Consider the following 27,029-nt stretch of genomic DNA (forward strand, 5'->3'; position numbering starts at 1 on the left):
GAATAGCAAGATAAGCTTTTTGCCTTTCTTTCTGTCAAATGCCCATCTCATGTGCAGATGGGCAACTGCTTTAGGAAACAACCTGCTGAAGCAAAATAATGTTTGGTCTGATCCAGATTATTTCTTCATCTAAAAATTAAGCCGCTAGTAGGTTCGAGATTGTTGGAGAAATGGGTACCACCGATCTCCCAAGAACAGCTGAACAGCTGCAGGAAAAGAGTGCTAGGTCAAGCAGGCGTCCTGTAAAACAAAGAAAGTAAGCAAGCAAACAAATAAAAAAGACCCAGGCATTTGTACCTTTATATTACAGAATTTGTGGTACCATTCAGAGAGCTTAGATAGATTAGATAGATAGCTAAATAGCTAGCTAGCTAACATAGCTAGCTAGCTAAGATAGATAGATAGATAGATAGATAGATAGATAGATAGATAGATAGATAGATAGATAGATAGATAGATAGATAGGCAGGCAGGCAGGCAGGCAGGCAGGCAGGCAGACATATAGATATAGATATAGATATAGATATAGATATAGATATAGATATAGATATAGATATAGATATAGATATAGATAAAAAGGTAAAGGTAAAGGTTCCCCCGCACACGCGTGCTAGTCGTTTCCAACTCTAGGGGCCGGTGCTCATCTCCGTTTCAAAGCCGAAGAGCCAGCGCTTGTCCGAGGACGTCTCCGTGGTCATGTGGCCGGCATGACTAGATGCCAAAGGCGCACGGAACGCTGTTACCTTCCCACCGTAGCGGTCCCTATTTTTCTACTTGCATTTTTACGTGCTTTCGAACTGCTAGGTTGGCAGAAGCTGGGACGAGTAACAGGCGCTCACTCTGTTACGCGGCACTCGGGATTCGACCCGCCAAACTGCCGACCTTCTGATCGACAAGCTCAGCATCCTAACCCACTGAGCCACCGCGTCCCTTTTTAGATATAGATATAGATATAGATATAGATATAGATATAGATATAGATATAGATATAGATATAGATATAGATATAGATAGACAGTGCTTTTTTGTAAAAAAAAAAGAAAAGAAAAAAAGAAAAAGGTGCCGGAACTCACACATGTCATACAACCCACCTTGCCTACCCTACAAGGTTCTATCCAAAAAAGGTGCCAGAACTCCGTTCTGAGCATTCAATGAGAAAAAAAGCCCTGGATACAGATACAGATATATGAGATAACTATTTATTAGATTTTTTATCCCTCCTTTATTATTTTATAAGTAGCTCAGGGGTGCAAAAGTACACAATACTCCTCATCCTCCTGTTTTCCCTAAAACAACAACCCTGTGAAGTGGGTTGGGTTGAGAGAGGGTGCCCAAAGTCACCCAGCCAGTTTTCATGCCAAAAGCAGGACTAGAATTCACCACCTCCTGGTTTCTAGGCCAGCACCTTAACCACTACATCAAACTGGCTCTATAGGCAAAGAACTATGCTGGATGGGGATCATGGGCATTCAGCCAATCTGGAGGGAATCAAGCTGGAAGAAACTCATGTTCAAATACACATTATGTATTTTTCTTCCCTGGAATGGGGATGGATGGAAATTAAACCATCATAAGACTTTTAGACACTTGAATTGCTTTATTATGGCCACATGGTTACTTTAATATCTTATGCAAATAAGAGTTTGACTGATGGCTGGGATTATTCTAGCAATGATGAATTATAACAATGGACACGCTCCATTTATTCTGTTTACATATGTTATTAAATGCTATGTACTTGTTGGGTGTTTTTTTTCTGATCACTCCCATTAATAAACATGCCTCCTCTCCCCCATCCTCCCTTGCGTGGCAGCTTATACCAAGCTCATTTGTGCTTTAAAGACTCTCCTGAGATGCAGTGGCAGGAGACAGCTGTGTGACTAATGAGCTTTTGTTGTTAACATCTAAAGGGTATAAACAGAAAAATAAATTACCTCCTGCCACAGAAGCCCAGGAAATCTACTGTAAAGAAGAAGAAAAAAACGAAGAGCGAGGAGAACCATCATTCAATTTGTAATGATAATTTCCACGCAACACAAAGAGCCCGTGCTTGTAGAACTAATTTAATACTCACCAGATTATACACATGGAGGCTTTTCCCTAATAGGGTCTTATACGACATTTCCAATATTTTACCTCGTTCAAAGTTCATCAGGCTTTGAATGTCAAAGGGACTTTAACTGCTAGCATGTACTGTGGTAGAAACGGACCCGCAACCTGTTTTTCTATTCGGTCCATGTAGTGGTGGGATTCAGCCAGTTCACACCAGTTCAGCAAAACCAGTAACTAATTTTTTGCTGCCCAGATCCAGAACGGACTTCCGGAAGCAGCATCCACACAGAGAACTGGTTGTTCACTTATTTGAATCCTACCACTGGGTCCATGTGATGTTGCTTTAATCTCATTCCCAGCCTGGGAGTAAGATAGACATGTCATCTTTCTCTGTATGGGTGTTAAAGTAATTTTCCCTCCTTTATCTTTACTGCATATTTGTGTAAATTTTTTTAAAAATTGCTAACAAAGAATTAAGGGAGACTAATATGCATTTCAAACTTATTAGTTTTCATCAGTCAGCCATACCCTTCTGAGATTCGAACCTGGGCTGATTGCACATTAGTCAGTTGTTTTTACCTTACACAAATATGAGCTGTCACCGGTGTGACTAATGCCTGTCGATGTCCTTCAGGATAGGCTGACACAGGAGATAAAAGATTTGTCCCATGTTTGGGGCCTAGCAAGGTAATCTAAGAGTTAACAAGCATTTGTCATATATCTCCCCTTGCTTCTCTGCTAGCAAAATGAGAGAGATTCTGTGGCTCAAGGTAAAAACAACTGCCTAATGTGCAGTCAGCCCAGGTTCGAATCTCAGAAGGGTATGGCTGACTGATGAAAACTAATAAGTTTGAAATGCATATTAGTCTCCCTAAATTCTTTGTTAGCAATTTAAAAAAATTTGCACACACACACACACATGTATATATATATGTGTGTGTGTGTGTGTGTGTGTGTTAAGTATTTGTCAAGGCTTTTTGAGTGTACCTTGCTAATTAACTCTTTCATTCCTGTTTTGGCCTGACTCAAGGCTTATCCACAGGATATAGTCAACTTATGACAGCTCATTATTTGTGCAAATTATTCAAATTGCTAATAAAGAATTTTGGGAGGCTGAGATGATCATTTCGAACTCTTTATGTTCTCATCAGTCAGTCATACCCTTTATCTGAGTTTCGAACCTGGACTGATTATATATTAGGCAGTTGTTTTAACTTCCTGAGCCACAGGTTCAGGAATAATAAATTCCATTGATCAAAGTCTTTTAAACTGTTTCCTTTCTGTAAGTTCCCCCACTCCCTGCCGCTCATTTTGTTCTTTCTGTAGGGAGAACTAGTCATTATTTACTTTTCCTGACATCTCTATTCTGATTTTTTTTTAAAAGTCCTTACCTACTTTGCAAACGGCAATAACAGGACATGATGTTATAAAGAAATATATGTGCTGGTGCCTAGGGGGGAGAAATAGATTGAAAAACATTGCAGTGTAATAGCAGTTTCATTCCTGCACCTTCCCCGTTTTATTAGTTCTCCTGGAGAAAGAATTTCACATTTTACACAACAGAAATGTTGCTCACTGCTTTTAAAATAACCTGCCCTTTTTATGCCCTTTCTTCTGCTGAGTATGAAAACATACAGTAATTATTCTTCTTTCTGAGGGACCAGGGAATTAAGCAGCTATATTTAACTTGAAACTGAGACATAGCCATTGGTTGTTTTTATTTTTTTTTAAAAAGGGTGGGGCAAAGGCTGAGTTTATTTGTAAAATGCTTTTTCTCCTTGGCAAACTGAGAAATAGCCAAAAGAGGTAGCTACCTCATAGAGCCAGCGTTGCTTCACTTCACGTTACTGGTGGGTAATTTTTTATGAATTAGAAAAAAGTAAGACTTGCAAAACATTAAAAAGTAATTTAGCAACAATATGTAGATAATCCTCTACTTATAGCCATTCATTTAGTGACCGTTCAAAGTTACATCACTGAAAAAAGTGATTTATGATCAGTTTTTACACTTACAACCATCACAGCATCCCCAAGACAAGTGGCCAAAATTCAGGCGCGTGGCAACTGATTCATATTTATGATGGGATCATCTTTTGTGACCTTCAATGGGGGAGCCAGATTCACTTAACAACCATATTACTAACTTAACAACTGCAGTGATTCGGTTAACAACTGTAGCAAGAAAAGTCATAAAACGGGACAAAACTCACTCAACAATAGTCTCAGCAATAGAAATTTTGGGGCTCAATTGTGTTCATAAGTCAAGGACTTATGGGGGCCCTGGATTTTTAAAGGAACTATACTTTGTGTGATGGAGACTCCAGCATGAGATTAATTGAGCCTGAGCAATATTAAATTCCCTCCTTTCATCCATTTTGTGATATTAACTAATCTACCTGTGAGATGAGATGCAGTACTAGAGACGCCCCATGATAATGGGACCTCTCTAGGCACTCTGTCTTTGTGTCTGCTTTGGTTTTCACCTCACTCAATCACATGAGCTGTAGGAAGATAAAATGGGGAAAAAATAGCCAGGTGTCTTTAGTGCTACACCAAAGTAGCTCTAGTAATACTAACTCTTGATAGCAGTATTCATTCCACTATTATACCTGATGTGTTCATTTTTTTAAAAAAAATATTTTCTTAGACATACCAAAATGGAGTTTCTTTAAGAATTGATTTCTTTTTGTGGAATTTTTTGGTTCCGCTTACATTTTTAATAATATCATGGACTGTAATCCTAGAGAAGTTGAAAATGTTATCTTCAGAGAGATATTGTTTGAAACGTGAATGAATCAGTAAAACAGGGAATGAGAATTTAATGTAAAGAAGAAATGGAAGCATTTATACTGTATGTATAAGCCAAACAATTCTTTGTGTTGCAACATGAACCAAAATACAAAATAAAATATGACATCTTATTGGGCCCTTGCAGGAATTGCAATAATATATACAAATGTGCTTTATGGCTTCTGGAATTTGGGTAAAATTATTTTGCCCACATTCCCAGATTAAGAAATATTGATTAGATATTGTCCAAGGAATTTTAAGACTTTGGATATTAAGCCCAATTAAAAGTTAAACCATCCATAAAATGATTCGCAGCAATGTGGAGAATATACGTATCTATTAATTATGATTAGTATATCATTGCAAAGTATAGTTCTTTTAAAAATTCTGGTGAGTAGAGGAAATACAATATTCATGAATTTGATCAGTGTCTATAAACATAGAATAGCAAGAGCAACTTTGCAGAGAAACTGGATTTTAAATCAATATTGAAACTGTTATTATCCAAACCATTCTAGTCCAGGGATGTCCAACCTTATGAACTTTAAAACTTGTGTACTTCAATTCCCAGAATTGGCTGGCTGTGGAATTCTGGGAGTTGAAGTTCACAAGTCTTAAACTTGACAAGGTTGGACACTCCTGATCTGAATTATTATTGACGGAAGCTCTTCCATTTTTCCTTCTGCTGTGTGATGGCTATAAACACAGGAAGGGGTCTTTCTTTTTTTGGAACCCAGAGGATGGAACAACTTGCCTCATGAGATTTGGTTATTTCATAGTTTAGTTTAGAGATCAATTCAGATACCTATTTTACAAAAATATTATAAGATTGCTATATTTTTCCCCTTTCTTATTTATTTTAAAAACTGACTTATTTTTTTCTGTTTTATCATTATATGATCTTGTTGTCAACTCTACTGAAGATTTGTCTTAGAATGGAAAATATAGAATTAAATACATATTTATTTATAAACCACACAGTGGGAATTTCATCTGTGAGGCACTTATCTTCTTTCATCTACTACACCTCCATGAAATAAGGCACTAATTCATGTGCTATAGCTTCTTTAAAACTGCAGCAAATCAAACATTGGCTTAGCGGGAGGGGGCGGGCGGGGGTAGTATAAACCAGCACGTATTATTATGCTAGCCATGATTTGCCTTTGTTCTTCAAAGTGTTGTCTATCCAACTTATTCTAATGAGATTCGTAAAACATGTTCTAACCCCCCCTTTTTTTTAGGCTGTGAAGAGTTACTGAAAGATGCTTTGTCTGTCGAAAGTCTCGGGCTTCGGCACTATGAGACGGAATATGTGGATTACTACTATCAGGTAAAAAAATTGACTTTTTTTTAATAAAGCCAAACCTCCTTCTAGTATTCTAGATTCTTTCTCCTACACTTTCCCCACTTTTATTCACATTATCAGATTGCAATTTGCTGAACATGGAATTTATAGCACGAAAACAAAGTCACTGCAAGACTGAATTGCTTTGAAACTTGGGCAGCGTTTCAAAGGCCATGATTATTTGCAATTTCCAGTTTTTGCAGCTCATCCCATGTACCAGAAATATGAAAGCACAGACCAAGACATGATTGGGGAAACATCTTGAAAAACTGAATTTACAGAGCTGAACATTCTTCGTTGTTGGGTAGTCCTTTTAGAAATGCTAATGAATGTACTGACTGAGAGATTTGTTAGGTTCGAAAGAAATGCTTTTGTTCTTTTGGCTGCAGCAAAAATGATTGATATGGAAAACGTATTTGAAAGCTGGCCTTTTAATAATTAGAGCAAACCTGATTTTTTTTTGACAACTAGAGATTCATAGAGCCAACTAGAAAGTCCATAAAGAATGGTAAGCTTTTTTTAATTGCTGTTACATGGTCTTAAACTAGCATGCCTTTTTTTCCCTTCGGGTGTTGAAAAAGAGCTTCTTTAGTAACAATTAAATAATTTTGTCCTTTCATAGCATGCACATGGACAATGAAGAATTTCCAGGGAACCCTCTTTTGGCCATGGGCCTATTTTTTAGACTCTCTTGCATTTTATCTCCAGTGAAACTGTGACTCATGTATCTCATGCTGCTATTGGAGAATCTTGCGCTCTAGTGGTATGTTACACAGTAAGTTCCATTGACTGGGACAGGGGTGCCAAACTGCTGGCCCGCGGGCCGGATGCATCGTAGTGAAACTGCGCCCACCCCATTGCCAGCAATGACAAAAAGTCCCAATATGTCGCGACACATCACGTGACGTTGCGAGTTTGACACCCCTGGACTAGGATATTGGCTTGTCAATTGGCTCCAGAATTGAAAACTAAGGTGCTCCTTGTCGAAACAACAGTACTATGCACATTGCCTTTCCCCACTGCTGAGCTCAAGTGCTGTTCCCCTCACCTTTGAGAGATCCTATAATTATATCATTATGTTCCAATCATAATATGGCATTTGTAGAATCACCTCTCTCCGATAGCTTCTGCGCATCCAAGGAAGATTGGGAAGAGTGGGTAAGCTCCAGGTCCCTTTGACTAAACAGTATCTCCTGCCTGGATTATAGGAAACACACCTCCTGTGTCACCTGCCCTTTGGAACAACAACCCTAAGAGATTCATGTGGTTCCTATCCAGATGATATTCCCCAAATCTTTAAAGATCTGGCTGTTTCCCCTAGCCTTGAGGTAGGCTGGGTACAGACTTCCTGTTGGTTATTTAGTATATTCTTGGTTTCTTTTGGAAGTAGTTGGCTACTTTTTCTTTAGTTAATTAAATACATAAATGAAATTGTTGTCCCTGCTGCTGCTGTTGTAAATCTCTGTAGCGTTTGACTTCTCTTTAAAGAAGTGGATCATTTAGTGTAACCCTAGTGCAGGGGTGTCAAACTCACAGTGTCATCTCACCTGTCGTGACGTATCGCGACTTTTCCCCCATTGCCGGCAATGGGGTGGGTGTGGTTTTGCCATGATGCATCCGGCCCATGGGGCAGCAGTTTGACACCCCTGACCTAGAGGGTTAAAGATGACTTAAGGTGGACTGTGATAGGTAGCTTGAGGCAAGATGGGAGCATTCATGGGGATATGGCTGAAAAAGCCATGACCAGCACATGCTTGTTTCAGATACAATTGTCGTTACTGGTTAGTTAAAAGTCATGAGGTAAAAAATAGTGTGGCCAACACTGGATGTGATAATCTACACCTCTTGGTGAAAATTAGATCTTTTCCAAGGAAGAATAAATTTCTAATCTTTGCTATTAGGGTTTTCTCTGGGCAATGGCTATCAGCAGGGTTGGTAAAAGCTATGTGATGTTTTTTCCCCGATCTCTGCATAATTGAATTTTAACTTACAAATATGATAAATAATTTTTCCTTTATATATTATCTTAAAATACTCATGTGGTTTAAAACATTTGGTTTAAAATGGTTACATTAAATGCACTTCAACGAACCATGCTCATAGCTCAGGTCTCTTCTCCTAAAACTCGTCTTCCGCACCCCCATAGAAAGCAACAGCATAGGGCATTGATTCTTTTTTTTTAATTAGAAAATTTTATTAAATGTACATTTAAAAACAAAAGTGGACGTGATTCAACTTCCCTGGCTACAACACTATTAGTATTACCTTATGTTACACAAAGAAAAACAGAAACTTAAAATACATTCTATGACAGGACAGAGTATAACAAACTGTACATACAGTATAACATCTGTAATATTTTTGGTAAACCATCTTTCAGTCGTCAACGTTGTATTTACATATCTTTCAGTTGTGTCTAATAAGAAGTCCTTACGTTATCAACTAATCAATCGATAATCTTCTCAGCGATCCTCCTTATCTCTAACCAATCGTACTAATTTTGCCAAATTTCATAATACTCTGTTTCAGTTTTATTTTTAATCTCTAGAGGGCATTGATCCTTGTGGAGCTCTTCTCGTCTTTTTGAATCCATAGTGAAGCATCAACTCTATTTTGAGGAGCTCTTCTAAGTCAAATCTGGTGAAGTTGGAGGTGGCCTCTCTTCCCAGTCTTTAGGCTTAGAGATGCTTTAATCTGGATTCCTATCCCTTAGGACAGGGGTCAGCAACCTGAAACAGTGAAAGAGCCACTCGGAACCGGTTCCCTCACAAAAGGAAAAACTGGGAGCCGCAAAAAATGTGTGTGCATGCGCGTACATGCGTGCATGCGCAGAACAGGGTTTGACTGAAGAGTGGAGCCAAGGCGAGATATGCACCTACCCTGCATATTTGAATTGATTGAACTTTTTTAGTCCCACTTTTTTTTTGGACTGCACATGGCTGAGGACTGGGAGCCACAGGAGACGGCTGAAAGAGCCGCATGCGGCCCCGGAGCCGCGGGTTGCAGACCTGTGCCTTAGGAGTCCCAGTGGTGCAGTGGTTAGAATGCAGTATTGCCAACTAACTCTGCCCACAGTCTGGAGTTCGATCTGGCGGGGCTCAAGGTTGACTCAGCTTTCTATCTTTTATTCCTCCCTTCTCTTCAGAAAGGGAGTGGCACTTCTGGAGTGACAAGCCTCTTTAGACCTTGTGCCCTTCTCTTCCTTCCTGGCCCCGCACCATGAAACATCAGCAGGCAGTCTAGCAAGTCTCAAGTGTTGCCGCTTTGCAATGCAAAGCTCTCAGAATCCCAGGCCCACTTGGAAGCCAAGCAAGTATGAAAAAAGTGGATTGTGAGGGGATGCTGGTGGCTTAGTTTACTGAATAAAATATTTCTGCATGTGGAAGCAGCATGAAATAGTATTCCCAAGTTGGGTTGAGCATGGCAAAGTGGGATAGCGACTCTACTGTGAGGAAAATGCACCCAGGGATCAGATCCAGCCTTTGTCTGTGAATTTCTAAATAGGGAATGGGGATGGCTGGTTGTTGTTGTTGTTGTTTAGAATGCAGGATTCATCCTGTGCCTTGATATCTGATGAGGAGAAATGCAAGAAAATGCTAGATTTCTCAGAGAATGAAGAGTTCAGTTTGTGCACTGCATTGTTAGCAGTCAGCTAATGGTTAAAGATGCAGTATCCTGTCCATTAAAATTGAAAACAACCGTGGGAACAGAATTAAGGAGGCAAACACTGTTGTTTATTGCCACATATTCTAAAAATGGTTACAGAACATATGAGTCAATTCCTAAGCTAACCTTTTCCAGCTATGTCCTCCAAATGTGTTGGATATTCAACTCTCATAATCCCTGATATATTCTCTCGTGGCTGGGATCTGAGAATTATATTGGACTTTAACTCCCACATGCCAGCCAGTAGGGAACTGAAGAGTTAAACTGATGTGAATATTATTATTATTATTATTATTATTATTATTATTATTATTATTATTATTATTATTATTATTATTATTAATTTTATTTGTATACCGCCCTTCTCCCGGAGGACTCAGGGCGGTGAACAGGGCAATACATATTAAAAAACAAGATACAAAAATTAAAAACGATTAAACAAATGCCCATGAATAAGTTAAAACACATTAAAAAATAGATTAAAACAGATTAATACAACCCAACCCCATCCCATCAGGCCAGGCCAGCTTGTTCAAAAAGGTAGGTTTTGAGATCGCGCCGGAAGGAGCGGAGGTCAAGCGCCATCCGGAGCTCGACCGGAAGATGGTTCCATAAATCCGGCGCGCTCACAGAGAACGCCCTCCCCCTGGGGGCCACCAGTCGACATTGTTTGACCGGTGGCACCCTGAGGAGGCCCTCTCTGTGGGAGCGTACTGGGCGGAGGGAAGTTGACACCGGCCGCAGGTGCTCCCCAAGGTATTCCGGACCCATGCCATATAGGGCTTTGTAGGTCATTACCAACACCTTGAAACTCACCCGGAAGACAACTGGAAGCCAATGCAGCTCACGGAGCAGAGGTGTAACATGGGAGTGTCGGGAAACTCCCAACACAACTCTCGCGGCTGCATTCTGTACCAGCTGGAGCCTCTGAGTGGTCTTCAAGGGTAGCCCCATGTAGAGAGCGTTGGGAGTGTTGGTTTGGCCAAATACAGATAGTCCTCGCCTTATGACCATAAATGGGATCAGAATTTCCACTGCTAAGCAAGGCAGTTGTTAAGTGAATTACATCCAATTTTACAACCTTTTTTTGCCATGTTTGCTTAGCAAATCACTATAGTTGTTAAATGATTCACATTGTCATTAAGAGAATCCAGCTTCCCCTATTGATTTTGCTTGTCAGAGATCAGCTGAGAAGGTCGCAAGGGGCGATCACCTGACTGTGCAATGCTACAACTGTTGTAAATACATGCAGGTTGCCAAGTGCCCAAATTTTGGTCACATGACCATGAGGTTGCTGCAATTGCAGGGACTTTTTTCAGTGCTGTTGTAACTTCAAACAGTTGCTAAACAAATGGTTCTAAGTTCAGGACTACCTGTATGCAGTACAATATGTTGAACTACCAGAACTGGGCTGCAGAACCCTGGACAATCAGTAGATGGTAGCAAAAAGATATAAACAGTTCTAATATTTTGCTGCCATCTTGTGGTTGTTCAAATGTTTGCAGCTAGATATGGTAACCCAAATATACAGTTGAGTGCCGTTCCTTTTTATTCCAGGAAAAGCTAGTGAACACTACGATTAGCTTCACTTTTTCCTAGCTAAACTCTCAAACAAGCCATTTTTTTGTAGATTTTTAACTTCTTCAGTTCATTTTCTCATTGCACTTAGGTGTAATTAATAAATCAAATAGTAGGAAAATAATTGCTTAGCTGTCTGAGATGTTTTATTCAGAGCTTGTAGGAAATACAGAAAAACACTATGAAGAACGATGATTCGGTAAAACTGAAAAGTGTGTTTTACACTATTCATTAATGGTACTGTCATCTTTCCTAACACCATCAATTTGGAATGTTTTAAGGACTTTCAGAAATATAGTGCTTCACTAAAGAGATCCAAAACTTGTGTGCAGATTGTAAGGAAATTATTTTTTAGATTTGATCCTTCCCCAAATTTTGTAACTGGAGTTTTCTGGCAACAATATATGTTTACTTTAGAATATGGGGAACAGCCTTTTCTCTGAAATTTGGAGGGTCCCAACTGTCCTTGCCTTCTGCTCTTCCCTCAGGTACTGACTGGGCCAGAATGTTAGTTAACCCTGATATATTGCACGTGTAGCTGTGTTGTGAGTTTGTTACAGTGCTTCAACTGCTGAATTATAGTTATTCTTTTTTTTCACTGTGTTTATATTTATATCTCAAGGTTTTATAATTTATTTATTTCTGGACTGTTGTACCAGAATTATGTATTCAAGATAGAAGCCCCATGAAACCTAGAAATATATCATACTTAGACATTTTGTGTCTCTGTGTGTGTCTCTGTGTGTGTGTATACATTTGATGACTTGTCTTAGCGACCACATAGTTTTTCTTCATGATGATCTGTGTCTAAACTGCTGATCATGTACCATTAGATTAGAAGATCTAAAAGACCAGTGTTGAAGGAAAAGTCTACATCATGGTTCAGTCCAAGCCGGGAATAAACAACATGGAGACTGCTTTAGAAAGAAGGTTGCAGTTTGTTGAAGAGGAGAGCCAGACAGAAAGATGGCTCTGGAAGAAAAGAGAGTAAGCACATGTACGGAGTGGGTTTTTATACCCTCTGAGGCTCTTGAGGTTATTTCCTGTTTGTGTTTGAGGCTTTGTATTTCCTGTGTCATGTATTTTGACCTGAGTCTGAGTGTGCCCCTCTGCCATCTATGGGTTAATCCTATTATGTTCTGTCTTAGAATTTGGGTGGGGTATGTAGATTTTAGGTGTCTTTTGTCTTCCTAAGCTTCTAGCTGAGGGCCTCCAACTTTCCTGAATGGTTTATATCTGCTACAGAGCTGGTTTCTGCTTCGGGGGGGGGGACTTCGGGCTATTAAGAAAAATTGGGCATGCTTTTCTGCTTCTTTAAGATCCTTTGAGGAAATATATTTTTCTGCTCTTTTAATATTTCCTTCTCTGGGAAAGTTCAGGCACAGATCATCATGAAGAAAAACTATGTGGTCGTTATAACTGATGAGTTGTCCTCTTCTTCTCTTTCTTTCCCAGGATTCTTGCCTTTTCCAAAGAGCTAGGTCTTCCCATAATGCACCCAAAGTAGGATAATTTAAGTCCTTATTTGTGCCTCCAGTGAAAGAGAGAGATAGAAAGAGATTTTGGGTGTGTATTTTGTGACAATAGTTTCACAATCCTTCTGAAAATTTAATATTCCTATCTCCTATATTCCTATTGTCTTTAAAAAAAAATAAGAAACTAATGCTGAAATCCTGCCCACCCAAGTGGTTCGAAAGTATGCAAATGCAAGTAGATAAATAGGTACCACTGCGGCAGGAAGATAACAGCATTCTGTGCTCCTTTGGCGTATAGCCATGCTAGCCACATGATCGTGGAAATTGTCTTCAGACAATGCTGGCTCCCTCAGCCAAGAAACAGAGATGATCACCATGCCCTAGAGTCGGACACGACTGGCGGGGAAACCTTTACATTTTTATTACTGAAGTATTAGCTTTTGATACGTAGCACTTTTTATAACTTTACAATGACCTTTTGGAAGCTAAACCTTGCAGAAGACCAGCCAGCCCTGTATCGGAAAAACAGCCTCTGTCTGTCTTTCTCTATCATTCTCTTGAAAATTTCTGTGATCTTGGAAGTGTTGACGTGTGATGGTGAAAAAGGGCCACAGGGTGTCAGTGTAAGGTAAAAATAAAACAACATTGTTTCTGACTGCCAGTATTTGCTTTAAGGAACAGCCAGCTGCTACTGCTGGTAAATCTTGGGATTTTAATCTTTTCTCTCCCCAAAGAACTGAAAAGAGAAAATATGTTATTTTAAGCAATCTTGGGGATTGAGATATCTCAACAACATCAAGAGGGCCTTGTAATGTGATCTAGCATATTGTTGGGGTTAATTTAATATGAAATTGCTGAACTGGTGCTTGGCTGCAAAGCCTCCAGGTGTTTCTGAAGCAGCCAATTAATTATACACATGGCTCCTTTCCCCCCCCCCCCCCCTTTTACCTCTTGGTGCCTGTCGACCTCATTTAAGTGTGTGCTTTCTGCATTAACAATTCTCAAGGACTGGCAGTGAAACCCCTGGGAACGAGCAAGACGGAACCATAGCATTAACTCTTGAAGATGTTCAGCGAAGAAAATCAAACTCTACTAAGAAGCCATTGTGGATGAAGCTATTCGCCTTTCTACTTCCATGTCAAATCAACTTTGTATGTCCTTTACTTCTCAAATTCTTTTTTTTTAATATTTATATTTATTAAGAATTTTCATAGATCAAAAGACAAAGCAAAAAAAAAAAGTTTAATGAAAAGAAAAAACAGGGGTGACACGATAGCAGTGTTCCAAGATCTCAGGGGCTGCCACCAAGAAGAGGGAGTCAAGCTATTCTCCAAAGCGCCCGAAGGCAAAACAAGAAGCAACGGATGGAAAGCAATCAAGCAGAGAAGCAACCTAGAACTAAGGAGAAACTTCCCGACAGTCGGAACACTTAACCAAGGGAGGTTTTTTTAGGAAGAGTAATCAAGGAGACAAGCAATCTAGGACTAAGGAGAAATTTCCTGACAGTTAGAACAATTAATCGGTGGAACAACCTGCCTCCAGAAGTTGTGAATGCTGCAACACTGGAGGTTTTTAAGAAAAGATTGGACAGCCATTTGTCTGAAATGGTATAAGGCAGGCATGTCAAACACAAGGCCCGAGGGCCGGATAAGGCCCGCGAAGTGATTTTATGTGGCCCGCGAAGCCATCCTGGAAACAGTGAGGGAACGGCCCCCACTGCCTTGGCCCTGGCCCAGAGACCCTCCTTCTGCCAGAGACCCTCAGATCTGTCCCACTCCTGCCCAGGCCCCCACAGGCACCCTTGATGCGAACGATGTAGAGCTGGCCACGTCCACCCAGTAGGCCCTACGCACTCTAGCCACACCCACCCAGTAGCCCACGCCCATCCAGGCCACACCCACCCGGCCCTCTGAGGGCAACTGCAATGCTGATGCAGCCCTCAATGAAATTGAGTTTGACACCCCTGGTATAAGGTTTCCTGCTTGAGCAGGGGGTTGGACTAGATGACCTGAAAGGTATTTTCCAACTCTGTTATTCTGATAGCCTTTACTCTGGGTATTTATTAATAATTAATTTCTTAATAGTTTTACCCTTGGCTAAAGTCATAGTGAGTTCTTCTATATCCCTAAACATTTATGGAGTACTTTTTACATATGCATATGCGTTCATGAACATATGTTCTGCAACTTTTTTATAACCGGGTATTACTTATTTTTTATTTGATTTTTGTATTCAGTTAATAAAAGCAAGACGTTAAAATCAAAACATAGTCTGCACAAATCACACACATATACATTATTCTAAACCATAATGTGGTTTGGTTGTTTTTGATTTATCGGGCTAAGTGAAGCCTTTTATTTTAACTGGAACTGAGTGTATGTTATCCTATGAAATCTCTGCCTTATTGCAGATGGAGATGGGAAAGAGCATTGTTATTAATATTTTTTATTTTAGAAGGGATAAAAAGTTGTGAGCAGCATTTCAGTTTTTTGAGGACAGATTCCCTATCAACAGTAGATTTTGTTTTCTGGGAACTATTTATTATCAGTTTAAAATATGATCCTTGATGTAAAAAGTTATAAATATTGGTTTCATAAAAAGTAAAATAATAAACCATACTGGCAGCCTGACCTCTCTTTTGCATGCTCCAATCAATTCTTTCAATAAAAATTGACATTTTTAAACAGAACATTCTTCCTAATGCCCAGTTTTAAAGTGGTGCAAAAGAGAAAACCTCTCAGCATTGCTTTAAAGGAAAAAAAATCCTCCCCCCTACATTTTATGCATTTCTCATCTGTGAAAAGATAAATCAAAGGAGGGCAGGACATAGCACTCAGTATGTGACAGAGTCTACATTAGCAAAACCTTCAGATGTCAGGAATGCTGGAGAAGTTGTCTATTAAATTTGCAGGGCTTTTGTCAAAATAAAAACAGATGGCCTGAGGACTTTGTTGTGGCTACATAGGCAGAAACAGTAAGTGCGTGTATTTCCAGATGTGTGGCATTTATATCTTGCATTTGAAGTCAAAATTCCCTGCTTCCTTCCTATTCCTCCAGTGCATCATGAGAAGAAACAGCTCAACGTATGCTTCTAATCACGAGGAACGAGGATGTTTGCTTTTATGTCCTACTGGCCAGCATTGCTAATCCTAAACCTGAGAAATTCAGCAAGGCAATAATTGGAAGTCAATGTCCTATCCCATTGCAGAAGTTTAAAATTAAAGCAGAAACCAAGAATAGGTCAAGAATTCCTGCTGAGTATGGACTGAACAGTGCACCCCTTCTGATGTCATATTAGACTTTGATTTATATCCCATATTGTGTTCAGATTCAAGGCAGTTTCCAAGGGAAGGTCAGTGGTGGGATTCAGCCTGTTCGCACCACTTTGGCAGAACCGGTAGCTAATTTTTTTGTTGCCCAGACCCAGAATGGACTTCCAGAAGTGGCATCCACACAGAGAACCGGTTGTTCACATATTTGAATCCCACCACTGGGGAAGGTCCTTTCATTTTATCCCCCTATTAAGAAGTGTGTGAAGTAGCTGGGGCTGAGAGAGAATGAGTAGTTCAGTGGCATCTGTGCAAACCACAAGGACAACAAAATGCTGACAGGTGTAGCAAGGTTACCATGCAAATGTTGTCCCTGAGGCACAATGTCTGCTTCAAGGATGTCATTCATAACATTTACAGGAAGATGTTTCATGCATGTGTCATAATTTGCCTCTGCATCTCCCAAACTCAGCTGTGGACTGGCCAACAGTCACCCAGATTTAGCTTGAACTTGAATCTTCCCACTTTTCATCCAACATGTTAACCACTCCATCACACTTACTCTTGTTTTGCATATGTTAGATTTTGTCAGATGAAAACTGAGTGGAGACCTGATAGTCTTGGACATAGAATTCTTCAACTCAGTTCTTCTAAGCAAGCCTCTGTATATGGTTCTTCAGCTGTAAGCTGGATATTCCTGATTTAAAGCCTTATCAAATATAGTATCCATCATCTAACCAAGGGAGTCACCACTGTCTGGTCCATTATCCAATATCTGTTTCAGCAAGGTCCACACTTTAGCAAAGCTTTTGTGCTGCTCAACAACATCTCCAGCTGTTGTTCCTTCTGCCTAATGTAACCAAATGATACTAAGGAGGTTAGACGACATAGGGGATAAAATACCACATATTTTGGCCTTCCTGGAGAGACACAACCACAATTAGAGCCGCTCTTTAACGGTGCCAAACGAAGATGGGTTCTGACTTAATCAAATGTAGTGCCACAAAAACCTAACCGCCTAATAATCAAACACGTGCTGCATGTTCGTTACATCAAGTGGAAAAAATGCTGGAAATGTCAAATACTATTCAATCATCCCTGTATTTTTTTAAAAATTCATTGGAGGTAGCTGGGAGCAAGGAATGACTACGTGCTCATAATGTGAATAGTTGCTGAGGGCATACATGATGAAGATCAAAGTGCGCAGGAATGCTTTTTTTAAAAAACATCAAAAAGCAATTACCATAGGGCAAATATACATATTTTAAAAGAGGAGAATACAGGATCCAGGGAACTACAGTCAGAGCTTATCCAGCAAAAAGGCTTTTTTTTCCAAGCTCAAACCCTCCCTCAGAAAATGGCAGGAAAATGTGAGGGTTAAGGCTTGGGTAGATAAGTTACTTTTGCTGAAGATACAAGAAACTTTAACAATGAAGATTTACTACTTTACAATCAAGCAGTTCTACCCCACACAACACTAAGGTTGTGTCTCTTTTTTTCTACCTCTTATGTGGCAATGAGCTTCTTGCTATTTGTTTTTGGGGTTTTTTAGCTTTGACACAGAAAGCAACTGCAACCACATCTAGATAATGGCTGTGTCTGGGCTCAGGAACGTTGATTCCAACCTTGCTCACTCCTCACCACACAACTAGAGACCTGTCAGTTTTGTAGGGAGGCTGAGAAAGGAATGGAAAGAAGACCAGATATTAAAAAAAATAGGCAAGGTTGACAGGGAGCAAGTCAACCCACGATTTATTTTATCAATAGCAATGTAGACCACTGTCAAGAACCAAGAAAGAAGCATGCAAAAATCACTGTAAGAAATATCACCTTAATTCATGTACTATAAAGAAGTATGAGAAATTCCTCTTACGGTTTGCAAAATTCTGTATTTACTCCTGGGTAGTATTAACTCTAGAGAAACGCGGTGGCTCAGTGGGTTAGGACGCTGAGCTTGTCGATCTGAAGGTCGGCAGTTTGGCGGGTCAAATCCCGAGTGCCGCGTAGCAGAGTGAGCGCCTGTTACTCGTCCCAGCTTCTGCCAACCTAGCAGTTCGAAAGCACGTAAAAACGCAAGTAGAAAAATAGGGACCACTACGGTGGGAAGGTAACAGTGTTACATGCGCCTTTGGCGTCTAGTCATGCCGGCCACATGACCACGGAGACGTCCTCGGACAAGCGCTGGCTCTTCGGCTTTGAAACAGAGATGAGCACCGGCCCCTAGAGTCAGAAACGACTAGCACGCATGTGCGGGGGAAACTTTACCTTTACCTTAGTATTAACTCTACCTTAGTAAAATCTGTGCAGTTCTGGATTCCTTTATTCAGTGCTTTTTTTGTAAAAGAAAAAGGTGCCGGAACTCACACATGTCATACAACCCGCCTTGCCTACCCTACAAGGTTCCATCCAAAAAAGGTGCCGGAACTCCGTTCTGAGCGTTCTATGAGAAAAAAAGTCCTGCCTTTATTTCTTTGAGGGTCTTACTATCGATAGAGGGAAGATTCTAGAACACATAAGAAAGTGATCCATCTAGAACACTCTGACATAGTATAATAATTACTAGATGTCTGCATGGATTCATAAAAATAAGTTTAATTCCATTAAGGGTAAGGTCTTTAATAGGCTATGGGAATGACTTGAACCTAATAAATATTAAGTGACCTGCATGCCTATTAGGTCAATCCTGAGCTGACTTGAAAACCATACCCAGGGTGCTTATCAATGCCTCTCATCAGACAAGTGAAATATAGACTGGGATGCCATTGGGCTCAGACTCTTCAATGTTTTTATTAAAGATTTAGATAAAGGGGTGGGAAAATTATTAGCCGCTTTAAGGATAACACAGAAGTGGATGGGATTGTAGAAAATGAAATTAAAAAGGGAAATAATCTTCATAGATTAGCAATTTAATAGAGACAAATGCAAAATTCTTCACTTAGGAAAAAGTAATAAGACTGTATGTACAGGCATTGGGGCAAAGGAGAGGCCTGGGTTGGTAATAGTACGGTAAATAAAAAGGAACTTTGAACTGTGAGTAACCACAAAATGAAAATGAAACAGAAGTGGTTTCTAAAAGGACTGGAAATTAAATCCTACAAGGAGAGATTTAGGAATCAGAAATGGTGAATACATGATAGCACACTTCAGACATTGAAAATGTATTACGCAGAAGATGAAAGATACGGAATAATGGATTTAAGGTACAGGAAATCAGATTCCAGTTGAACGTTAAGAAAAGCTTAAGAAAAAGGGGAAAAAGCTGTTTCCTAGGGAAGAGTTAATTTCTACTGGTTGTGTTCAAGCAGATACAGCCAGGGCTTTTTTTCTCATAGAACGCTCAGAACGGAGTTCCGGCACCTTTTTTGGATGGAACCTTGTAGGGTAGACAAGGTGGGTTGTATGACATGTGTGAGTTCCGGCACCTTTTTCTTTTACAAAAAAAGCACTGGATACAGTGGGCTAATGCCTCCTTAAGTAACACCAGCTGCCTGCAATTAGCGCAGGTTCGCATCCCACCAGGCTCAAGGTTGACTCAGCCTTCCATCCTTCCGAGGTAGGTAAAATGAGGACCCAGATTGTTGGGGGCAATTAAGCTGACTTTGTAATAATGCCGCTTGGGGGGGGGGCGAAAGCCCTAATAAGCAGGCATATACATAGAATGAAGGCTACTGCTAAGCTTGTAAGCCGCCCTGAGTCTTCGGAGAAGGGCGGGATATAAATGGAATTTTTTAAAAAATGGACAACATGTTAACACAGAGGCTTCCAATGAGATTCCTGCGCTGAGCAGGAACCAAGACTCAAGTGACCAAAGGTGCTTTTATCCAAGAGGCAACTGGATTTTCTTGGTTCTTTGGTTCTTCTTTGAAAACCTTTTGCTTCTCATTCAAGATACTTCTTCAGTTCAGTTCAGCTCCAGAACTGAAGACGTTTCTTGGATGAGAAGCGAAACATTTTCAAAGAAAAAACCAAGGAAGTCCAGTTGCCTTTGGAAAAAAGCACTCCCAGGCATGATGATTACTTTATACATAATCTCCATTAATGGGGGCTATTGTTTCTTCATATCAATTTGAGACACACAAACACAGAGAGAGACTAAAACATGCTTTTATACTAGTGTCTGATGTGGTTTTTCCAAAGATACCTGGCTGAACATATAAGAAATTGTAAAAAGCCTGAGCAAGCAATAGCAGCAGATAGTGCATGACCTCAGATCAGGATGGCCCTGGATTTCCCGTCAGAAGTGGTCATCGGAGTCATTTCCATTACAGTGGAAATGCTGGCAACTGTTTATGTTTGCAGGGCCAACTTAAAAATGAGGTCAGATCGCCCTGTCAATAGATTGGCCGCTCATTTCCTGTTCTGACTCTAATCTGTCCGCAATTCATCTCTGCCATCTTGCCACCCCGAATTCCGGCAACTTGAAAGCATCTTAGTTAGGATTTCCAAGAAACCTCTGGTGGATAATTACCCTGCATGGCAAAAGGGTAATGTGCCACCTGGTTGGGACTAATTTAAATGGAAATTGCCCATGTTCACCTGACAGTCAGCTGAATTATATGCTGAATTTGAATAGCCACATGCTAAGAGGTAATGCCTCCCTCTTGCTAGTTAGTATGTAACATGTTTGCATAAGCGTAATCATCCTGCTCAAGCTTTAGGTACAGGAATAATTTTCATTCGCATGGCCAGACAAAGGCAGACATCCAGACAATTACCTGCAAATTCTTTTTGTGCTGAAGAAAAAACATGAATTAGGTCTTTCATTGGAACTAGGATGGAGCCCTGAGTGATCCTGCAAGCTGTAGATCTTTGTATATTATTGCCAGTCATCATATGATTCGTTTAAAATAATATATTGTATGAACCCAGGCAGGAGCTGTTTGTAAACCGAGGTTTATAGCTTAGTGTATTGTGTGACCCTGCCATTTATGGTTTATTAAGTAAACCATGGTTAAAAATCATGGCTTAAACCAAAATGTGAACCCATTCGGTTACATATTTTTGCAAGTACAGTAATCTGTTTTCTATGATTGAAGATGGAGCATCCAATGATTGGCAAGAAAGAGAGGTGTGTATTTTAGCATGCATTTTTCAAAATAAAAGTATCAAGTAATCATAGTTTGGGAGAAAACCTGTGGGAAATAGATACAACAGCATTCTATAAAAGTCAAAAGCTGTGCTGGCTAGGTATCAGGAACCAAGTCCAAGTTTCTTACACCAATACCATCAGTTACACAGATTTCTTTGTCCCTCAGAGTGGGTAATGAGATAGATCCAAATAACTGTGTTATCCCTCTCCTGCCTTTTTTTTCCTAGTCATACACAAGGAATTTTCACAGGCACTGAGTCTTCAGGACGTTTGACCCACTTATTCTAAAATTCAAAATTCAGGTTTCCAGTTCCTAAAGAAGATGATGACAATGATGATGAGAATAGCATAGCATAGCATAGCATAGCATAGCATAGCATAGCATAGCATAGCATAGCATAGAATAGAATAGAATAGAATAGAATAGAATAGAATAGAATAGAATAGAATAGAATAGAATAGAATAGAATAGAATAGAGCAGAGCAGAGCAGAGTAGAGTAGAAGAGAACAGAGTAGAGTAGAAGAGAACAGAACAGAACAGAGAGTAGAGTAGGACAGGACAGAACAGAACAGAATAGAATAAAATTGGAAGGGACTTCGAAGGTCTTCTAGTCCAGCCCCCTGCTCAAGAAGGAGAATCTATCTCAGACAGGTAATTGTCTAGTCTCTTCTTAAAAATCTCCAGTGATGGAGCGCCCACGATTTCTGATGATGATGATGATGATGATGATGATAAAGATGCTGATGACAACAGTGTCATTGATGTGTCACTATTTATCTCTCTTTTTCTCTCTCTGTTTAAAAGACATTTTGAAGGACTGTCTAGTTTTTCAGATTTGACTATTAGTTGCTAGGATCTGCTCTAGAAAATATTTTAAAACTTCAAATTATGCAGAATAAAAATGTTAAAATTTTAATAGTAGCAAACTGACTGCGTCTTTTATGAACCACTTGGTGGCTCCTGTGTTCAAGGAGAAAACTTTCCCAGCAGACAGGTAAAACCATCCACCAATCGGGCCACTGCAGGAGTAATGGAGAAGATGGAATAGATTCACACTAGGGAAGGCAAGGATTGGCGATGTTGGCAACTTCCTGCTAACTCCGGTCTAAGCAGCACTTTATAAGGGAGAAAACCTTGGGGGTTCTATTCATGCTGGAAAAAGATAGGAAGGAAGAAATCTCTGAATTTCTTGAATGTTATATCCCAGGCAGGAAAATATTTCAGAGCAGCCAAAGAGCTGGTGAAAGGAGTAAGTGGAATTAGCAGGCGTCACCTCCAGAAACCCCAGCAGTAACTTCATAGTATCTTTTACTCAGAGGATAGATACAATCTCAGTCTGTTCCACAAGGTACAATTCTATCCACACATAACTAGGGGGAAAAAAATCTTCTTGAGCTCAGTGAGACTCAAGCGCGAGGAAAGTGTACATAGGAACACGCTGTTATATAATTAAAACCTGATGTTATAGATTGGTATATTTGGACTCAAGTCTGAAACAAATAAATTATTGGTCATATTTTTACCCCCTCCCCAGTTCATAAGAGTCGGAAAGGTTAGATGAAAACAGGTTTCTCCACTGTCAACATTTGAAAGAGAAAGTGCTACGCTGTTTTGTACGCTGCAAAACAATTTCTGCTCTCTTGGACACCCCACCTAAATGGAACGGGGAGAGTTTTTGCAATTTCACTATACTGATGAGGTGAGGTGACTGATGGCACAATGAAAATCTAGCAGGAGAAAATTGTTTTTGAAAACAATTGCAAGAGAGCACCCTTAGGAGACTCAAGTGACCCTGTCGACAGTTGCTGAGATAACAGTGTGAAATTTCAATTAAAAATTAAAATCTGATACAAATGATTTGACCTTCATTTAATGGGGTTGCAGAAGTTCTGCACAGAACAAAGAAAACTATGTCAGAAAAATACTTCCCCCTTTGAATGCCAGATGATACAGGAAGCTCTTGAAAATAACTCCTATGTATATTGGTGGTAGAATTAGAAGCTGGTCATAAGGTGGTCATTTGCCTTAAGTCTTTTTTTTTGGGTAGAAAAATTGTTAACAGCGTCAAATAAAATGTGCAAGGATTCTTCCTCATAGTCTCATTATCATGCATTTATTTATTTTATTTTGTTAATTTATTTATCAAATTTATTTGCTGCCCATCTTGTGGTTCGGGCGACTCATGCATTCTTCAGTCCTAGAGATACCAGAAAAGTTTACTGGCAAAAAAAACTGTGTTGCTCAGGTCGCTGAGATTTCCCCCCCCCTGTGCTTTAATGATAGTGCCGGTGGGTGGGAGTTGTTCTTACAGGCTTAATTCAGAGGATTTCCTGGGTTTTGTTTCCCATCTCTCTAGGTCAGGAGTGTCAAACTGCCGGCCCGTGAGCTGGATGCATCATGGCGAAACCGCGCTCACCCCATTGCTGGCAATGGAAAAAAAAGTTGCGATACGTCACGACCCGTCATGTGATGTGGCGAGTTTGACACCCCTGCTCTAGGTCATCTGCTTCTGGGGAAAAGAATCATCAAATACCCTCCTTGTCAGAAGGTCACAAAAGGTGATCACATGACCCCAGGACACTGCAACCGTCCTAAGTATGAGTCAGTTGCCAAGCTTCTGAATTTTGATTATGTGACCGTGGGGAATGCTGCAACAGTTATAAGTGTGAAAAACAGTCGCTTTTCCAGTGCCACTGTAACTTCAAACAGTCACTAAACAAACTATTGTAAGTAGAGGCCTCTCTGTGCAGGTAGGCCTCGACGTACCACTACAACTGAGCTCAGAATTTATCTTGCTAAGTGAGAAATTTGTTAAGGGAGTTTTGTCCCATTTTGCGACTTTGTTGCCACATTTGTTAAATGAATCACTGCAATTGTTAAATTAGTAACACGGTTGTTAAGTGAATCTGGCTTCCCCATTGACTCTCCTTGTCACAAAAGGGGGTCCCATGACTCCAGGACACTGCAACAGTTATAAATGTGAGTCAGTTGTCAAGCATCTGAACATAAATCACGTGACCATGAGGATGCTACAACAGTCATAAGTGTGAAAAATGGTCATAAGTCACTTTTTTTTCAGTGCCGTAACTCCGAACGGTCGCTGAACAACTGTTGTAAGTCGAGGCCTACATGTATTCCTAAACCCACCAACCCTGCAGTGGTAGTGCCACCATGCTCACAAAGCCATTCTTATGACTTCCTTCTGATTTTTCATTTTCTCCTTCACCTTCTTATTTCCTCGGCTGAAATTCTTGAGCTGATCAGGATTCACGTCAGGCGCACATCTCCTTCTGTTGAGCTGCCAAATGTTGTAACAGTTCCCAGCCTTTTCTTCTGCATCCCTGTTCCAGGGTGGCAGCCACTGATCTTGCTGCAGCTGCTGCAGAGCGAGGGGAAGAAAGAAAGAAAAAAAGGGGGGGACCCTTTAGTAGCTTTCTCTCTCCTCGCCCCCCACCCCACCCCCAGTGTCCATGCAGCAAAAAAAAGGACCATTAACAAGCCCAGCGGATGGTTTGGCACTGCTTTTTTCATTAGAAGCTAGCAGCCACCATTGTGAGCCATCCAGCTTCTGAACACAGTAAAGAAAGTGATCACTGGGGTGACTTGAGCAGATGGTTGCCAAAAAAAAAAAAAACCCACCACACAGCCCTTTCCTGTTTTTGAAAATATCTGAATGGAACTGAGGAGCTTGGGCAGTTGTCTTCTTTTTCTTGGCTTGTTGCAAAGCGACAGAGAAAAGGGACCTTCCTTTCAGCCAGCTACAGGAAAAACTGCATATCATATGGAATCTGACTTGCCTGCAGGATTTTCCTCTCTTCTAGAAGCCCGTTATCCTGGAGCAGTTTTACTGATCATTCAGGGACAGTAGGGGATTCTCCAGAACGATTGGCTGCTTATTAGAGACAAATTAGATGCTAATTCCAAACTAACTCTGCCTACTGCCCATGGAATTGGTTGAGCAGTTTTTCCGCATAGTGCCAAGATCTGGGTTGTCATCACTTTTGGAAGGGAATCCATTCCCTTCTTCCTCCAGTTCAGCTGTAGATACTGATCTAAGAAGAATGAGGATTCTTAGGAAAGGAAACAAATCCAGTTCCCTTTTTTTTATTATGCTGCCTACACAGTAAATAAAGCCACCATATACACTGGTGATGCTACCTAGTTGGGTAATGAAATGTCTTCCAGAAAACAAATCAATCTCAGAGAGCACCAAGCACCCTACAGAATGTACCCTGAGCTACAAATATTCTATGAAAGCCACCGTAAGTTGGCAGTGTTAACGCCTTTCTCAGAGATCAACAGTGAGGACAGCACATACTTATACCATTTTTGCTTGGGTTAACGAGGAATGCTTGTGCTTTAATAATACTGTATAGATCTAATACGATTATCTTTCCCAAGAGATTGTAACTTTAATGTAGGTTTTAACTTTTTGGTTTTTTGGTTTTTTCTACCTCCATGGTTTTCATCCTAAGACTTTGAGTTTCTGGTCTCAGGGCATCTTCAGTCATTCTGATGGCCTCAAAACATTTCACGATCAACTTTTACTAACCTTCCATTTGTCTCTGCAGAGACTAGGAGTCAGTCCAGTTCAATGGCATCTAAGTGACTAAATAGACCCATCTGCTAATTTTATTAGAGTTTCCTTATAAGTTTTTTTTAATTTAAAGAGTGATTCATCCAGCAATTAAAGGTTTATTTTTTCAGTAAGAAAAAAATGTACTGCAATGTAAATGATAATACTGTAATAGTATTTTATCAGTAAGGAGTCCATGACCATTTACCTTTCTACTCTGACCTTTAGAAAGCCAAGGTATTTTTTAATAATTCTTAAGGGGCAGTTGCAACAAGGACAGCATAAATAAGTGGGATATGTCGGTGTAACTCATGTATAGAAGGACTATAATTGTTTTTGACTACAGTTCATTGCCTCTTGTAATAGTTCTTAGTTTCACATTCATGCACTAAAAGATCCAGCAAAAGCTGACCACATTTATATGCTATTATTCCACTGCAGTATTTATTTATTTTTAGATCTGGCCTTCCTTCCACAGTGGACCTCAAGCTGTTATATAGTGGGGTCCCAGAAGGCAACTATGGCTATTGGTGAATCGCAGCTTTGCAAAACAAATTCTTGTTCTGCTTTATAGCCTTCAACAATTGGCTGCCATCCAAGTCCAGTATAATGGGAAAATTCCCAAAGGCTAGGCTTCAACTCAAACAAACAAATAAAAACATCCTCAAGAATCAAACGAGAATATTGATTATTATGCATCTTTGAAAAAGTAGCAAAATTCTTGTACACCTGAAATCAGCCATCATTTAATCTATTTTCTTATCCATTAACATGTTTGGATCCAATAGCATGTCCTCAAGGAGGACACCATCACCAGATTTAACTGTGCATCCATAGTGCAGAATAGACATGTGAGAAATGGCTTTGCTTGATTTCTCTTTTAAGTGGTACTAAGTCCTCAGCATTTTCAAACAGTGAACTCTAAGCCCAGCACTTGAAAATACTTCTGCACGATAAGGCAGTTGTGCTATCAGAAACTGATCCACAGAGGTAGGCCGAGGTGACGTAACCTCTGAGGTCCATCTCCCTTTATTTTTTCATGCAAGCCATGATCTAACCCACCAATAGTTCTCCTTCTCTGAACAAGCTTGATGGAATTGAATCAAGGTTTTATTGTATATCTGTATTATCTAATATAATCATCCTAAATCTGTCATCTGATGAAGGCTTATGGAAGAATAGCCCAT

At 40.0% G+C, this 27,029-nt stretch overlaps 1 protein-coding gene across 3 annotated transcripts in view; it reads left to right on the top strand.

Annotated features, from left to right (window-relative positions):
- Positions 1-27,029, top strand: part of RAB11FIP4 (RAB11 family interacting protein 4) — a 236,946-nt gene that overhangs the window by 85,302 nt on the left and 124,615 nt on the right. For all 3 annotated transcript variants that reach the window (XM_083353612.1, XM_083353611.1, XM_083353614.1), the window contains one exon: positions 6,084-6,172. In XM_083353612.1, the coding sequence (XP_083209738.1) occupies positions 6,084-6,172 (89 nt within the window). The remainder of the gene's footprint in view (positions 1-6,083; positions 6,173-27,029) is intronic.

Source organism: Vipera ursinii (genome assembly GCF_947247035.1).
Source record: "Vipera ursinii genome assembly, chromosome: 2".
NCBI lineage: Eukaryota > Metazoa > Chordata > Lepidosauria > Squamata > Viperidae > Vipera > Vipera ursinii.